At 52.1% G+C, this 17,945-nt stretch overlaps 1 protein-coding gene across 2 annotated transcripts in view; it reads left to right on the top strand.

The window, feature by feature from the left end:
- Positions 1-17,945, top strand: part of CSF1R (colony stimulating factor 1 receptor) — a 34,487-nt gene that overhangs the window by 13,370 nt on the left and 3,172 nt on the right. For both annotated transcript variants that reach the window (XM_035288396.2, XM_035288394.3), the window contains 11 exons: positions 159-351; positions 3,051-3,166; positions 3,281-3,401; positions 3,519-3,709; positions 5,542-5,657; positions 12,542-12,668; positions 12,785-12,889; positions 13,684-13,794; positions 14,434-14,596; positions 16,928-17,013; positions 17,131-17,228. In XM_035288396.2, coding sequence (XP_035144287.2) covers positions 159-351; positions 3,051-3,166; positions 3,281-3,401; positions 3,519-3,709; positions 5,542-5,657; positions 12,542-12,668; positions 12,785-12,889; positions 13,684-13,794; positions 14,434-14,596; positions 16,928-17,013; positions 17,131-17,228 — 1,427 coding nt within the window. The remainder of the gene's footprint in view (positions 1-158; positions 352-3,050; positions 3,167-3,280; positions 3,402-3,518; positions 3,710-5,541; positions 5,658-12,541; positions 12,669-12,784; positions 12,890-13,683; positions 13,795-14,433; positions 14,597-16,927; positions 17,014-17,130; positions 17,229-17,945) is intronic.

Raw genomic sequence — 17,945 nt, 5'->3', positions numbered from 1 at the left:
GGTAAGAAGAGGGGTGTAAGAGAGTCTTGGGTGGTGGTGGGGACTGTGTACCAGTCACATAGCTGCTCAGGGACTGGATCAATTGGTGGATGACCAAACGGACAAATAAACCAGGACATCTTCCACTAATGCCAGATGCTTGTCTTTCTGCTTTCTAGAGAGTGCCTACTTGAACTTGAGCTCTGAGCAGAACCTCAGCCAGGAGGTGACCGTGGGTGAGGGGCTCGACCTCAAAGTCATGGTGGAGGCCTATCCAGGCCTGCAAGGTTTTAACTGGACCTACCTGGGACCCTTTTCTGACCACCAGCCTGAGCTCAAGCTTGCTAATGTCACCACCAACAGCACATACAGGTACCACCTGTCAGTTCCCATCTGCATAGCCCTACAGCCTGGCGGATGCTTCAGCAAGAATCAGGACACTTCGCTCATGTCCCAACCTTGCTGTGTGATCTTGAGCAAGTCCCAGTCCCTCTCTGGGCTTCACTTTCCCTGACTTCACGGAATCCCAATATTAGTCACGTGTGTTTGAGATTTGGATAAAATTGGCTTACCCCTCCATCCTACATCTTTGGGATAGTCAAGGCTCCACTCAAGTATTCTACAATTTCTTGGAGGTGTGCATTCTCATGGTCCCTCAAGAATCTCAGTCTCATTCATTTTTCTCTCTTGGGGCCAATCTAAATGCAGAAAACAACCCCACTCATAGACACACCCCTGATAATGACTGCACAAGTTATCTGCCACATACAAAGGCTTGCAGGGAGGGGAAGAGGGAGTTTACATCACACAGTTGCAGATACATGAAATGTTCTGTAAAGGATTGTGGTCACCCAGTCCTGAGGATTTCTCACTGGCTGCTCTTCTCTGTAAGCTCAAACTCTTCCCATGAAGTGCAATCTATAGTAACTCCACACCTCCTCTTCTTCCATCTCTCCACTACCATGATCCTCTGTATTCCACATGCACATTTTAGAAATTTTTTCTGTCCCCTTATGAACTGTGTTCTTGGGGTCTTTCCCATCCAAAGTGGCTTAAGCAGGTACATTCTAAACAAGAAAGCTTTGTCCCTGAGAGGAACACTCACACCAGGTATACCAGATATTAAAACAATCATTTCTTTCTTTTCTTCTTCTTCTTTTTTTTTTGAGACAGAGTTTTGCTCTTGTTGCCCAGGGTGAGTACAATGGTGCGATCTCGGCCCATTGCAACCTCCACCTCCTGGGTTCAAGTCTCAGCCTCCCAAGTAGCTGAGATTACAGGCGCCCACCACCATACCCAGATAATTTTTTTTTTTTTTTAAGTAGAGATGGGGTCTCACCATGTTGGTCAGGCTGGTCTTAAACTACTGACCTAGGGTGATTCACCAGCCTTGGCCTCCCAAAGTGCTGGGATTACAGGCCCGAGCCACTACGCCTGGCCTAAGATGGTCTTTTCTTAACCCGCCCTCTCAGAATGAGACAGTACAGCCTGATCAAGGGCAGCAGATACGTGGTGTGCATGCCACACACACTCATCCATTTTTCTGCAGCGCTCTCCTGCAGAGTCTAGATGTGGCCTCAGAGTTCTCCTCAACACAGGCCCCAGGCAGTACTTCCGGCATAGCTGGCTTATGAGATATCTGTTGGTCATCCCTGCGTTGATCGCTTAGACAACTCCAAAACTCTTTGGGATTCTCATTCTAGCTCTAGAAGCCCAAACCTCATTTATTTCCAGAATCCTGCTTGTCAATTGTCAGAAGCAACAAGGATGTTTTCTTGTCCGCATCTTCCTCCTCTCAGTTCACTTCTGGTCCTTTCTGGCCAGGGTCTCTGTCTTCCTCTCATTTAAAGCCAAAGTTCTGAATCTGGAATCTGTGGGCCCTTTGGAGAGGGCTGGTCCATGGATGGGTTTTGGGGGTCCATAAGCCACAGAGACATTGAGTAAAGGAACATGAGATCCATCCCCTAAAACAGTAGTCTGGGCACATTCAGCACAAGGCAGAAAAGCCCAGACACCAAACAGCCACAGAATTTTAGTTCGTTTAATAGGTATGTTCATAATGGTGACTTTCAATCTTCCAAAAAAGTCCAAATCTTTTTAGTTAAAGGGGTGGAGGTTATCTCAAGAAGTGGCATGGACAGAGGGCTTCTCTCTGCCAGGGTCTGGCCGGACGAGACTCTTTGAATACCAAATGAGACAGTCCAGTAGTAGCTACAGACATTTCCCAAGCAAGTGCTGGTAATTTGCTATAATTTTTAAATTTTTATTTATTTTGACAGTGAACTGGGGGACTTTTTAAAAAACACATTTATTACCTAAACAACACATGCTGATTATGGACAAATTGTAAAACAGAAATTAAAGGAAAAATAAAACAAAACATTTCCCAGAATCGGCCAAGGATCATTTTGTTGTTAGCGTTCGCTTCTGGGCCTTTTCTATAATGAAGAGTACCATCAAATTAGGTGCCCACAATGAGTCAAATTCTGTGTCAAGCACCCTAAATACATGTCCCTTCAATCCTAGGCCAAGCCTGTGAATTAGTAACCATCAATGTCACTCACAGCAAAGGAAGTGCGGGATCCAGAGAGGTTAAGTACTTGTCTAAGGTCACACAGCCAAGGCACAGCAGCGCCAGGACTTGAACCCCAATCTCGGCAGCAACACAGCTCAGAACCCAGGGCCCTGCATCCTACCTCTTGTCTTTTTCTCAGTCCCTCTTGGCGAGGTTGGCACTCCAGGGGTTTTCAGGAGGGAGTGTAGCTTTTGTGAAAGATTAATGATAGTGGTCAAAGACGTGTGATGGGGCTCCCAGCACCTTAAAGTCATAGCTTCTATTAAACCTCAGGGAAAAAACACTTTCATATAAGAAAACCAACAAAGGAAATAGGCTTGGTGGTTTTTGCATGTCTCAGTGGCACCCTGCCTGAGGACCTGGCTCAGCCAAGGTCGTTGGGTCCTGGATATTTTACCAAAAATAAACCCTTTTAAGGCTGTTGTCTGACTTTGCGATCCTGACAGGGGCCACACCAGGCTGGGGCTCACGAAGACCGCCCGCTTCTCTTCCGCAGGCACACCTTCACCCTCTCTCTGCCACGCCTGAAGCCCTCTGAGGCTGGCCGCTATTCCTTCCTGGCAAGAAACCCAGGAGGCTGGAGAGCTCTGACATTTGAGCTCACCCTTCGATGTAAGTGCTGGGGTGGAGCACGGCCTGGGCTGGAGGCCTGGGACTGCCTGGAGGCACTGGGAGTTTGGGGGGTCCCAGGGAGAGTGACTTGGGGCCTCCTACTTTCCTCCTCAGACCCCCCAGAGGTAAGCGTCACATGGACCTTCATCAATGGCTCTGGCACCCTTTTGTGTGGTGCCTCTGGGTACCCCCAGCCCAACGTGACATGGCTGCAGTGCAGTGGCCACACTGATAGGCAAGTGGGCTCCACTCACCTCCATCGCCTGGGCTCAGGGGCTGGGTACCCTGTGAGTGGGAGGGAGAAGCTGGTGCTGAAACTCTGAAGCTCTGAGCCACATTCTGCTCTTCCCAGGTGTGATGAGGCCCAAGTGTTGCAGGTCTGGTATGACCCACACCCTGAGGTCCTGAGCCAGGAGCCCTTCCACAAGGTGACCGTGCAGAGCCTGCTCACCGTTGAGGCCTTAGAGCACAACCGGACCTACGAGTGCAGGGCCCACAACAGCGTGGGGAGCGGCTCCTGGACCTTCATACCCATTGCTGCAGGTGAGTGGGAGCTTTGCATGCTACCCCTGCTCCTGTAGGTGGAGACGGAAGACGGTCCTGGAAACTGCTCCACCACCCTGCCAAGGGAGCTGGGGCCAGATCTGCCTTTGGAGCAGATCCCAGCAATACCAAGAAGCACCTCTCTGGGCCAGTCCAAGTCCCTCTTGCCCATCAGGTCTCCCAAAGCAGTAAGACTGGGTGGTCTGAGAGAAAGCAGCCTGAAGCAACCGGCCCCCACTCTTACCCCTGCACTCTAACTCATGCATTAGTTCACAAGTATGTGCAGGCATTATGTACCATGTGCTGGCATGTACCTGATGCAAGGAAGCAGTGCGCCCACAGAGCTTAGAGTCCGATGAGGGAGGGAGGCAGGCAATGAGCAAGGAAGCAAGGTCCATCCCCAGCTCAGGGCCAGCTCACGCCCATCTTCTCCATGTCTCCCCGATTGACTTCCCTCCTGCTCCAGAGACAGTCTATCCATCTGGGGTTGCTGGGCAAGAGGCTGCCCCGGGGAATGACGCCCGCCCTGTGCACAGCACAGCCTGCCACACTCTGTTTTACACAAAGACTCCTTACCAGCCGATCCTGTGATTCTCAGAGGCCCACAGCATCCTCAGGCTTTTGACAATGAGGCCGCAGCACCCACTGTGTGTCAGATCCTGGCCTCTGCCCGGCTCAGAGGTGGTCACTCATGTCCCCAGATGCTGGCCTTGGAGCAACTGCTCCTAGGTTCCAACTGCATGCAGTGTCTGTGGTCACTCTGGGTCTCACTGCCGGAGGTTGTATGTTAGAATAAAGCCAACATTTTGTTGAAGGCTTCTGCTGTGCCAGGCACTGTGTTAAGCTCTTTACAGCGATTATCTTGATTAACTCCTACAAACCTAGGAAATAAATATAATTTTCCCTAAGCTCAATGTCACACACCTCCTAAAAAGTCCCTCCAAAACACAGTGGACCCTGGTAGCAGTTGCTCCAAGGCCAGCAGCCGGGGACATGAGTGACCACCTCTGAGCCAGGCAGAGGTCAGGATCTGACACGCAGTGGGTGCTGGAGCCTGGTTGTCAAAAGCCTGAGGATGCTGTGGGCCTCTGAGAACCACAGGACCAGCTGTTAAGGAGCCATTGTGTAAAACAGAGTGGCAGGCTGTGCTGTGCACAGGGCGGGCGTCACTCCCTAGGGCATAGTTGCAGAGATGAAATTTGCAGTCCGAAGTTATTGATCTGAGCAAGGAAGTGGAAATTATGCCCTCTAAAACACATCACGAGTACTGGGATTATAGATCCAGGGAAGAGGAGACCCAGGGGCCATGGGCCTGGCTTGTAGACCTTCAGAAGGACTGTGTGATTCCAAAGGGCACGTGGAGGAGCTGCAGGGGAAATGCAGGCGAGGGAGGTTGCAGGGTGACCTCCAGCAGGCCTTTCTGACTGAGCTTCCTAGAAGCACAGTGCACAATCATCGCCTCCCATCACTGGGGGTGTGCGTGTAAGCAATAGCCGGGCATCAGGCCAGGTTGCCACAGAGAGGTTTCTTGCACTGGCAGAGGGTAAGACCGCATGACCCCAGAGGCCCCGACCCCAGCCACAGGAGGCTGTGACTGCGGACAGGTTTGGGGCTGGGGGTGAGCAGAGCTGGAGAGGCTGTCCTCTCTGCCTCCCTCTGCTGGAGGGTCTGCAGGAGAGGCCCTGGAGGCTTCCAGTGGGGGATGCTTCATTCAGTCAACAAGCATTATTGAGCAAGCACTGTGTTTAGGGCCGTGTGCAGATCTTATTTCAGTTGGGGAGGGGGCTTGAAGGCGTCCCTGTCTGCTCACTCCTTTGCTCCGTGCCTTCCAGGAGCCCACATGCTTCCCCCAGATGAATTCCTCTTCACGCCGGTGGTGGTCGCCTGCATGTCCCTCATGGCCTTGCTGCTGCTGCTCCTCCTCCTGCTATTGTACAAGTACAAACAGGTGAGCCGGAGCGAGTGGGGCGGCCAGGCGCCTGAGTGAGCCCGACTGGGACGGGTACCCCCAGGCCACAAGGATTCACCCCTCCTCCTCCTCCTCAGTCAGTCAGTCTGCTAACAGCTCTTTAGTGGGTGCCCACTGTATACCAACATGAGCCGGCTGCTGGGTAGCATCTGAGGCTCTGCCCTCATAGAGTTTACTGTCAAGTGTGAGAGATGGATGCTAATCAAATAGCCATGAAAGCAAAGGCACGCCTGTAACCCCAGCTACTCAGGAGGCCAAGGCAGGAGGATTCGTTGAGGCCAGGAGTTAGAGACCAGCCTGGGTGATACAGCCAGACCCCAGCTCAAAAACCAAAAACAAAAAAACAGCCATGAAAGCAAGGGCATGGGTTATAGAGAGAGGCTGTGAGGGGAAGAACGGCATTCCAGGGCAGCATAGACCTGGGATCCTGTCTCAGCCCAGGAGGTCCCGGCACCCAGCAGGGGGCAGAGGAGATAGGCACATAGCAGTGATGTCACCAGAGCTGGGCCTGAGCCCTGCCCTCAGTAGCACGTGGCCTAGTGAGGACAAGGACCTGTGACCTTCACTATCCTCTTCATTATTCATGTTACTGTCCTGTCAGTCACAACTGCCATTTAGTACATGTTGCACGTTAAGTGCGCTTCCTGTCACTGCATGCTGAGTACGTGATAGTGACTTGAGGGTAGTGTTTCTGTAGCATGTCACCTACATCATCTCATTTAATGTCCTCAGCAACCATTGTATGTAGCTAGTATTATTAGCCCATTTTACAGAGTTGTAAACTGATGTTCTGAGAGGTTGGGACAGTTGCCCTTATCAACAGCTGGACAAAGGCAAGAGTCTGGTTTTTAACCCTGAGAGGGACTCACTCCAAAGCATGTCCCAATCATTAGGTGAAACGTTGAATCATCTTATTTTACCCTCACAAGAGGCTGGAGGCAGGGAATATACTAGTCAGTATTTTACCCATCAGGAAACTGAGGCTCAGCAAGGTTAAAAAAAACCCCAGGTGGCTGAGGGATATGGTTGGCACTGGGCCCGAGGGGCTTCTGTCCCCAGAGCCCAAGGCCTCCACCACCTGCCTGCCCACACAAAGACCATGTGCAATGTGATCAGAAGCTGAGAGGACCAGGCCGGAGGACTGTGAGAGGTCAGAGGAGGAAGGACTTTTCAGGCTGGTGCATAAGGGAGACTGCCTGGAAGAGGTGGCTTGGCATTTGTGGGATGGGCCTTGGAGGATGGTGGATGCAGCAGGGGAGATGAGACTCAGGGAAAGGGTATCTCTGGGGGGAGAGGGGAGAGTGTGCAGAGGGGCAGGCAAGGGGAAGACCAGGGTGAGGCTGGGGGTCTGAAGGGTTGGACCCCACCCTGTAGGTCCAAGGTTGTCAGTGGGTTTGAACAAGGGAGTGGTGTGATCAAGGGCTGAGATCCATCTTGTGTCCCCTTGGCTGCCTGCCTCCTCTTCCCCACACCCCCTTGGGGTTTTTGTGAGAAGAGGGCTTGAAGTGGGGAGGGTGGAAGGGATGTTGGGGAGCCCCAGGGACACATGGATCGGACTCTCTGCTCCTGCCAGCGCCCAGCATGAGAAGGCTGCTCTGAGGGCAGCCCTGGTCAAGACTGCAGGATCTAGTTCCAGTTCTGACACTGTTTTGCCATGTAACCTCGGCTCACTCGCTGTCCTTGCTGGGCCTCAGTTTCCCCTCTGATACCATGGGTATGGGTACTCTTTAACAGTCCCTCCTCCTCTGACATGCCAAGAGCCTCCTGATGGTCTAGTTAAGAGCCAGAGGCTTGGATTTCAGTGAATCTGGATCGAAATCCTACCTCTGTGGCTATGGGATGATAGGAGAGTTGGTGTTTCTAAGTCTCCTCCATTAGTAAAATGGGATTGTTAACAGGTGGTTGTGAGGATTCCGTGCCACAGTGCACACAGATGACTGAGCAGGGTGCTGGAGGCAGACAGTCTCTGTGATGGGAGCTGCACGCTCTTGTACCAGGGGGAAGTTGGCTGGGGAACCAGAGTTAGCTCACGCATCTTGGGATGGCAGAAGGAGGGGGAGGCCTGAGGTTGGGCATCATCTCCTTGACTACGCGCCCACAGCAGTTGTTTGGCCCAGCCCACCCACCTCCAGGGAAAGGACCTTTCTCTCTCGTGGCCACCCCCGTTCCTTCTCTGAGCAGCTCCAATTTTTGCAATGTTCTTCCCTACATGGAACTAAAAACTGCCTTGTGGCCCCTTGGTCTCCTCTTCCCTGGATCTATAATCCCAGTTCTTGTGACGTGTTTTAGGGGACATAATTTCCACTTCCTTGCTCAGATCAATAACTTTGGTCTGCAAATTTCACCTCTGCGACAATGAAATTTGTCACAGAGCTGCCAGGACAGCTGTGCAGAGATTCCAGAGAAGGGCCTAGGGCCCCCTGCAGACCTTTCTGCCTTGGGCTGACCAGCCCCCTTGGCTGTGTCTTAGAACACTGTGCCCCCTCTCCATGGGACCATTTTTGGAACACGTACTCCCAGTCACCTCTATGCTTCTTGTCCAGGAAATTCAGCTGCCCCTCGGAGCCCATGCAAGGCCGTGAGAAGACTTGTAGCCTCAGGTTAGCCTCCTCCTATATACCCATTCATAGACCCTTTAGCTCTAGGCTGAGGTGTCCACCCCTGGGACCAGACTTTGAGGGGTCAAGGTGGTCATGCCCCTGCCTCAGCGCCTGCCTTCCCATCCTCCTCTGCCTTGCCCCATGGGGTTCACAGCCTTGCCCTTTCACCGGGGACTCAGCCTGGCCTCTCCTCATTGCCCAGGCCTGTGGGGAGGGTTTTTTCTGCCTCTGGGCTGAGTCATCACTTTTCTGTCCTCCAGAGTGACCACAAGGGGGGCTGAGGGGGAAGAGAAAAGGCCAGGAGTCAGCAGGCTCCCCTGGAGAAGGAGGCACACAAGGGAATGGATGCGGCAGTGGAGAAAGGAGGGAACGGAGGCCGCTGGAGAGACTGCAATTCTGGGGGCTGGAACTGAGCTCTGAGGAGGGACAGGAGGGTCTCCCAAGATTCTATTGGGAAGTGTTCAGATCTCCACCTTCCTGGGACAGAGAGCATCCACTCACCCAGAACCAGCAGGCCTAGACTGGGGTTGGGGGCGGGACTTTGATGTCTCCATGCCCCCTTTGGTAGGGAGGACGGATGGAAGGGAGGAAGTCCGGGTGGGCCTGGGGCTTAGGTCCATTGCGAGGAATCAATGGGGTGACGCGCTTTGAGCATCTAGCCCAGTGCCCCACTCCCAGGAAGAGCTCAGGAAGAACTCACTACTGTCATGACAACGACCTCCACCCTTCTCAGGAAGCCTGGCCCATCCCTACCTGTTGACCTCTCACTCATGGTTTTTCTTCAGAAGACAGGCCGCCTCAGGGTAAATACCCATGAGCCTTTTCCAGGAATGCACAGGTGCCTTGGGAGGTTTACAGACCCAGCAGGGACAGGGAGGGTTCCTGAGGCCGGCAGAAGGCACCTTGGTCCACTTCCAGGAATAGGAGCCTAGGATTCAGAGATCTGAGAATCCAAGCAAACCTCTTCCTCCTCGATCCCCTCCCTTTCAACAGTGCCCTCTGCCCAGCTGGGGGTAGGGAGGAGGCTGACTCAGCCCAGCTGCGGAGGGACAGAGGAAGGAGAAGTGGTGAGAAGGAAAAAACAGTCTTGGCCATAGAGGCTCCTAGAGATGGAAGTAACTGGGAGAGGTCAAAGACTCCCCTCCTCGCCCTGTCGCTGTCTTTTGGGCTGGGAAAGCACCCACAGGCAGGATTTGGATCCTCGGAGGCTCGGAACGTTCTTCTCTCTGTGTTGCATTTCAGACTCTCCCCCAGGCTCTAGCACATTCTGAAGTTCACCTGTAGTCCACCTCCTGAATCAGATCCCGGAAGTGAGTCCCTCCTGATTTCTAATTGCAGTCTTTTCTCCCTAACTAGCAGCCAGAAGCTCTTCGTGATGGTTAGCTGGAATCTTCCTCCCTGTCTCTCTAATAATGTCAATATTTTATTTTTGATTCGGGGGTAGCTAGGCAGGTTTGTTGCATGGGTAGGCTTCGTGATGCTGAGCTCTGGAATATGGATCCCATCACCCGGTACTGAGCATAGCACCCATAGTTTTTCAACTGTCATCCCCTTCCCCCACCCAGTAGCCCCTAGTATCTGTTGGTGCCATCTTTTTTTTTGAGACGGAGTTTCGCTCTTGTTATCCAGGCTGGAGTGCAATGGCGCGATCTCGGCTCACCGCAACCTCCACCTCCTGGGTTCAGGCAATTCTCCTGCCTCAGCCTCCTGAGTAGCTGGGATTACAGGCACGCGCCACCGTGCCCAGCTAATTTTTTGTATTTTTAGTAGAGATGGGGTTTCACTATGTTGACCAGGATGATCTCAATCTCTTGACCTCGTGATCGATCCTCCTCGCCTCCCAAAGTGCTGGGATTACAGGCGTGAGCCACCGTGCCCGGCCCTTGTTGGTGCCATCTTTATGCCCCTGCGTACTCAATGTTTAGCTCCCACTTATAAGTGAGAACATGAGGCATGTGGTTTTCCCTTCCTGTGTTAATTCGCTTAGGATAATGGCCTCCAGCTGCACCATGTTGCTGCAAAGGACATGACTGGAATCTTTTCTCTCAACCGGGCAGCTACAGGCCAGCTTCCTCCCTGGCACCAGTCCACACTTCCTTTAACTTTGCAGCTCAGGTGCCCAGGGAAGGGGCCCAGCTGCAAGCACAGCCATGCCGCTCCCCTCCCCAAGGCCTGACCAGAAAGAGTTATGCTGCTGACCCAGGGCCTCAGTGTCTTCCACTGCCCCAGCCCAGCTTCCACATCCCCCCTCAACTTGGTCTTCCATCAGCATTTCTCATGGGCAACCCTTGGCATGATGCCCCCTTCCAACAGCTGCACCTGGGCAAGAAACAGGGGCAGCCGCTCCTCCTCCCCACATCCCAGCGTGGAGCCTCCCCTGGCTGGTTGGTAACAGCATGGAGAGCCTAAGGAAGCAAATAGGTCTTTCCAAAAGTCCTGGCCCTCCAGAAGCTCACTGTGTAGTGGGCAGGGTCTCTCTCTCTCTCTCTCTCTCTCAACAAGGTAATGTCAAGGCTGGGTGCCATGGCTTATGCCTGTAGTCCTGACACTTTGAGAGGCCAAGGTAGAAGGATTGCTTGAGTCCAGGAGTTTGAGCCTAGTGAGCCAAGACTGCACCACTGCACTCCAGCAAGGGTGAAGGAGCAAGACCCTGTCTCAAAAACAAAAAGTAAAGTCAGATGGTGACTCACCTGTGTGAAATCTTCAAGGCCTCTCACTGCCCGGCCAGGCGTGGTAGCTCACGCCTGTAATCCCAGCACCTTGAGAGGCCGAGGCAGGCAAACTGCTTGACCTCAGGAGTTCAAGACCAGCCTGGGCCATGATAAAACTCCATCTCTACAAAAAATACAGAAATTATCCAGGTGTGGTGGCACATGCTTACAGTCCTGGCTACTTGCAGTCCTGGCTGAGGCAGGAGGATTGATTGCTTGAACCTGGAGGGTTGAGGCTGCAGTGAGCCAAGACTGTACCACTGCACGCCAACCTGGGCAACAGACAGAGATCCTGTCTCCAAAAAAAAAAAAAAAAAAAATCCCAGAAGGGAACCCACTCACCTTATAGCCCTCAAAACCTTCCTGCTTCTGGAACCTCCCCCAACTTCCCTCAAGCCATGATGGCTGCCTTCCTGTAGCTCAAACTTGCCAGGATCGTTTCCATGTGAAGGCCACATGGATGCTATTTGCATGCCCTGTTCCTGGAAAATTCTTCCTCTGATGGTCACATGGCAGGCTCTTCAGGGGCCTTCCCTGATTTATCTTACATTATTTTCTTCCTGGCACCACTCGAAAATTTCCTACATATATATTTATTTGAGTTTAATGCCTCTCTCAGCCACTAGAATGCAAACTCCATGGAAAGGTAGGGATTTGTCCTGTTCAACTCTGAATCAATGGTGCCTGACACAAATAGATGCTCAAGAAAATATTTGGATGGGACTATTATTATTCAGCCTTAAAAAGGAAGGGAATTCTGACCCATGCTGCAACACAAATGAACCTCGAAGGCATTATGCTAGGTGAAATAAGACAACCCCAGATGACGGACACATGCTGTGTGAGTCCACTGAGCCGCAGTAGCTAGACCAGTACAATTCATAGAGACAGAAGGTGGAATCATGGTTGCCACGGTCTGAAGGAGGAGGAGGAGGGAATGGAGAGCTGTTCTTTAATGGGAAGTTTCAGTTTTGCAAGATGAAAAGAACTCTGGAAATTGCACAATAATGTAAAATGTAATTTACATAATACTACTCAACCAAACACTTAAAAATGGTTGAGATGTTAAGTGTTATGTTATATCTATTTTACCACAATTAAAAAAATATACTTGGGTGGGAGGGTAGAAGGGTGGGTGGATGGAGAGATGGACAGATGGACAGATGGATGGACAGACAACAGACGGATGGATGCATGAATAGATGGACAGATGGATAGATCACGTTCCATCCTCCCTCCTGGCTGAGGAATTACCAGATTATCAGAGATATTAAGGCCCTCAGAGATTGTTCTGTCCAAGGTCTTCAATACACAAATAGGGAAACTGAGGCTTTGAGAAGGTAAGGTCACAAAGAAGGCAGAGTCAAGCAGGAACATGCTCTCAGTGCCATGTTTATCAGAAGACATGACTTTTCTCAGTCCATAGCAGGCCTTGCCCTGCCTTCTCCCACTGGGTGCCTCAGGACTGCCCACACCCCTGCTCTTGGGGGTCAGAGACGAGGTCCACAAACTGCCAGCCCCAGCTGCCATGTGCTTCCTCCTCCTCCTGCAGAAGCCCAAGTACCAGGTTCGCTGGAGGATCATTGAGAGCTATCAGGACAACAGTTACACTTTCATCGACCCCACGCAGCTGCCTTACAATGAGAAGTGGGAGTTCCCCCGAAACAACCTGCAGTTTGGTGAGATGGCAGCACACCTTCCTAACACAAGGCCTGTGGGGGTGCAGGGAGCCTGTGCGCCCTTGAACAGAGGCCCTTTGGTGCCCAGGGACCTAAGGAACCTGTGTGCATGGCAGGTAATATCCTCGGAGCTGGTGCCTTTGGGAAGGTGGTGGAGGCCTTGGCCTTTGGTCTGCGTGAGGAAGATGCTGTCGTGAAGGTGGCTGTGAAGATGCTGAAGTGTGAGTGAGGGGAGGGGAAGAAGGAAGGGATGGGATGTGGTAGATGCTGGGGGTGGGCTGGCCCTGGTGTCACAAGAGGCATTGCCACATTTCAACCTGTTGAAGCCTGGGGGACAGAGCTCAGAGGTAAGAACTTGGCTTTTCTTGTGAGCTCCAGGCACCTCTGACTCCTGGCTCCAAGAAGGTCTAGGTTGGCCAGGCACAGTGGCTCATACCTGTAATCTCAGCACTTTGGGAGGCCGAGGTGGGTGGATCACCTGAGTGTGAGAGTGATCAACTCTAAAAATAGAAAAGTTATTTTTCTAAAAATAGAAAAGTTAGCCAGGTGTGGTGGTGCATGCCTGTAATCCCAGCTACTTGGGAGGCTGAGGCAGGAGAATCACTTGCACCTTGGAGGTGGAGGTTTCAGTGAGCCAGGATCGTGCCATTGCACTCCAGCCTGGGCGACAAGAGCAAAATTCCGTCTCAAAAAAAAAAAAAAAAAAAGTGTAGGTCACCCTTTAGGTGTCAAGGGGCTTCTGACTGAGTTCCAAAATGGCTGGGGGTGCAGAGAGGCCACCTAGGGGCATGGCCTGGCCACAGTTTGGCTTCCTGTCACCCAAAGACCAGCTCAGTGACCGGCCTATCCTTCTTCTCTCTCTCCCATCTGCGTGTCTGCATTTTTCTTTCTTCTTTTGGCCTCTCTGGGTCTTGGGGTACCCTTTTCTTGCTTCTATGGGTCTCTGCATTTGGCCCCCATGTATCTGTGTGGTGCTCTGTGTCCCGTATGTGGGACCTGCGGTCCTTTCTCCCAGCCACGGCCCACACGGATGAGAAGGAGGCCCTCATGTCCGAGCTGAAGATCATGAGTCACCTGGGCCAACACAAGAACATTGTCAACCTTCTGGGAGCCTGCACCCATGGGGGTAAGGGTCTTGGTGTGCATGGGGCCAAGGTCTTGAGGCTTATGGGGGATATGAGGGCTCCAGGGCCACCTGGCTCCATCTTCCCCTTCTCAGGATCCTACTGCTCTAAGTGCCAGTGGGATCCTGGTCTCAGCATCTCTTAAACTCCTCGCCCCATCTCCTAGACTAGTCAGGAGCTGCATGGGCAGCTTGAGGCATACAGAGAGACTGATAGGAAGCGTTGGAGCCCTTGGAGAAGGAGATGCATGTGGGAGCTCCTGGGCCCCTGCTTGAACTCCTACTTCTTAAGAAGCCTCCATTCAAGGATGCTTCGACACTCTCCCCATTGCCCACAAAGGTGTCCCAGGCTTTGTTGGGACTCTGAGTGCCCCACATCCTCTTCACCGATAGCAGCTGTGACTTACATTGAGCTGCCATAGTTTTCCTTTTAAATAATTCTTGGGCTAAATTTTTGTTTAAGGTTGTCTGTTTTAAACAAATGGAATGACTGAGGCACAGGGAAAATTGCTCACAGAGCTGGGGTTATAACTCAGCTGTGCCAGGTTCTGGTCCAGTGACCTCACTGCCCCAAACCCATGCTCCTGTTTGCGCAAGGGAGCACTCAGCGCCTGCCTCACCCCACACGCTTGGCTGCTCTAGGCCCTCTACTGGTCATCACGGAGTACTGTTGCTATGGCGACCTGCTCAACTTTCTGCGAAAGAAGACTGAAGCTATGCTGGGACCCAGCCTGAACCCTGGCCAGGGCCCTGAGGGAGGTACCGGCTATAAGAACATCCCGTTGGAGAAGAAACATGTCCACAGGTAGCCCCTGGCAAAGGACAACAGAAATGCTAGGTCTGGGAGGTGGGACCCAAGTCTGTCTTCAAAGCCAGCTCAGGATTGGATGGCTCAGGATCGGATGGCTGTGTGGCCCTCGACTGCCACCTGTGCCATGGGAAGTAGCCACCACAGGTTTTATGGGCACCTCTGTTTCTCTATTCCCTTCATTCAGCAAATATTTGAGCACCTACCATGTTCTGGGAGGGTAGAGGGCAAAGACAAGCAGCTCATGGTCTGGTAGAGATGTGTCAATGAAATCACCACCCAGTGTGTGTAAAAGATCTGTGCCTGGACCCCTAGTCAGAGATGGGCAGATGTGGCCAGGCATGGTGGCTCATGCCTATAATCCCAGCACTTTAGGAGGCAGAGGTGGGCAGATCACCTGAGGTTGGGAGTTTGAGACCAGCCTGACCAACATGGAGAATTCCTGTCTCTACTAAAAATACGAAATTAGCCAGGCATGGTGGCACATTCCTGTAATCCCAGCCACTTGGGAGGCTGAGACAGAAGAATCACTTGAACCCGGGAGGTGGAGGTTGTGGTGAGCTGAAACCATACCATTGCACTTCAGCCTGGGTGACAAGAGCGAAACTCGGTCTCAAAAAAGAGCGAGAGGCAGATGTGGGGAGCAGTCACTGTTTCTCCCGTAGCCTGTGCTGACAGTGCTGCAGCACCTGCTCCATTTCAGAGTCCCAACACCAGTGTCCCACATTGCCACAGAGGAGTGGGGACAGGGTGTGTGAATTGTTGGGTGAGAGGAGACAACACAGCATAACTGTGGCCAGGTCCCCAGCCCACCTGGACCTGTTTCCCCAGCCAAGCTGTCAGAGTGTTGAACCTCTCAGGGTCTTTCCAGTTCTATTGTTCTGTGGCACGGTGACTCCTGGAAGCCATCCAGAACAGAGCCATCCGACGGACAGAGCCATATGGGGAACCAAAGAGGAAGTGGAGAGATTCATGTCACACATGAGTCAGGGGCAGAGGCAGAGCTTGGACTAGAATCCTGCCCTCTTGACTTCGTCCAGCATTCACCCAAACCACGCTGCTGTCCTGGAGGTCTCGGTCTCAGGGGCTTGTGGGGCCAGAACAGGATCAGAATGAGAAGGGTGTACGCTGTGCCCTCATCCTAGACACTGTCAGCTGCCTCGCCTGGGGAGGCAAAAGGGAAGGAGCCTATCTCTTCACCCAGGGTCCTAAAAAATGGGGGCCTCCCTCCCCCATTTTTCGCTTCCTCTTCTGATTTCCTGATACTTCTGTGAGGTTGAAGATCAGATCAAAATGAGCATCAAAAGAAGTTATTAGCTTCTCTCTTCAAATATACAGATGGAGAAAGTATTCCCAGAGTGGGTAATTTTGAGGGCACATGGTCTGTGAACCAACTCTGTCAAAATGATCCCAGGCTATGTTAATAGAAGTATAGTTTCTAAAACAAGGGAGGGGAAGGTCTTGCCATGGTCAGATCACAAATACAACGTTGGCTTCTCTTTCTGGGAACACTAGAGTATGGACGTTGTCAAGGTGCACATCTGTAGGGCAGAGGGGACGCAAGGGAGAGAGATCCTATCTGGTTGTAACGTTAGGGGCAGTAGTGGCGATTCAGTCTCCAGCAGTGCTTCTCAAATTCTACCCCAACTGTGCTCTCATAGGTATCTCTTGAGGACTGCTGGAAATGCACCACCTCAGGCCCACCCACCCAGGCCTGCTGCTTGAAAATCTGCATTGCAGAGATTCCAGGGTGATTTGTCTGCACATGAATTAGTTTACGCAGCACTGCTCTAGACCAGTGGGCCTCAGCTTAGGCTGTACTTTGTGATTCCCCTGGGGAGATTTAAATCTGTGAATGACTGTTTTGCCCCTAGAGTTTCTGAACTATTAGTAATTACCCTGATCCTAAAAGCTCCCAAAGTGATTTTAATGTGAAGCCAGGGGTGAGAGGCACTGTGTCTACAGGAGAGGACTCAGAAGGGGCCCTCGAATATGCTCCAATGCTAGGAAGGCTGTTGTGGGGAAGAGCCCACAACAGCCCTTAAGGGTAGAGCAAGGGACAGGAGGAAAATCTCAGGGGCAGATTGGCATTAGGAAGAGTGAAGAGTTTTTTCACAGGCAGAGCTGCTCAAAACCATGGGTTGTAAGCTCCCCGACTGGGGACAGCCAAGCAGAAACTAATGATCACTCGGATGGAGTGTGGCAGGAGGGCTTTTTATCAGAAAGGGATGTTCCAGTTGACCATGGGGTGGTGGGAGGCCAAGGTCTGAGCTGAGCAGTGCAATGATGGGGGCTGACCCCCACCTCCCAACCCTCTCTTCTATGTAGGGACAGTGGCTTCTCCAGCCAGGGTGTGGACACCTCTATGGAGATGAGACCCATCTCCACTTCTTCAAATGACTCCTCTGAGCAAGGTAAGGAGGTCCTAGGGCCAGGCCCCATTTGCTTGGTAACAAGGAAAAAAGAAAAGCGCTGCTGGGACAAGGGACGGGAGTGTGACAGGGCTGCCCTTACATCGCTTTCCACCCCAGACCTGGACAAGGAGGATGAACGGCTTCTGGAGCTCAGGGACCTGCTTAATTTCTCCAGCCAAGTAGCCCAGGGTATGGCCTTCCTTGCTTCTAAGAATGTGAGTATGAACCTGGTCCTGGCTCGTGGCCACCCATGTCTGTGTTCCAGCAGGCTGTGAAGCGGGTAGGGAGGAGACAGAGGGCAAGAGAGTCATTTGGGCGGCAGCTGCAAGGCTAGGTGGGAGAAAGCGGTGCCCGGGGCTGGACACCTGTGTCCCCAGTGTGCAGACGAGGGAGGGTACCAGGCTTTAATCATTCGTTTTTACTAAACAGTGCAAAGAAAACAGGTGTCTCTTCTCATGGAGCACATGGTCTGGTGAGGATGATAATGGGAGCTTCCTCATAGAATTTTGAGGATGTCAGATGAATTAAAAGCACACTTAGCCTAGGAAGAAGTGCCCAGGGAATGGGAGCTCTTGCCATCTTCTTTAGAACAGATTCAGAAGTCAATGGTTGATTGCTGGCTCTGCCATCTGCTCTGTGACTTTAACAACTATTTAAATTCTCTGTGCCTCAGTTTCTACACCTATAAAAATGAGTGTTAAAGACTGTTTGAGAGGAAAAAAGGATTCAATGTGTGCAGAGTTTAGGGAAGGGCCCGGCAGGTAGCAGTGCTATGATCAGATGTAATGGCAGGGTTCAGAGACTGCTCTCTGCTCAGGGGCCCTTTGCTTCTGGGGCCTGAGTGGATCACTCAGCGGACAAAGGGCAAGAAGGGCCATGACGGCTCAGGGTAATGGGTGTTTGTATCTAAGCATTAAATGGTCAGACCACAC

The sequence above is a fragment of the Callithrix jacchus genome, chromosome 2 (assembly GCF_049354715.1).
Source record: "Callithrix jacchus isolate 240 chromosome 2, calJac240_pri, whole genome shotgun sequence".
NCBI classification, from domain to species: domain Eukaryota; kingdom Metazoa; phylum Chordata; class Mammalia; order Primates; family Cebidae; genus Callithrix; species Callithrix jacchus.
This window is presented reverse-complemented; position numbering and strand designations above follow the sequence as displayed.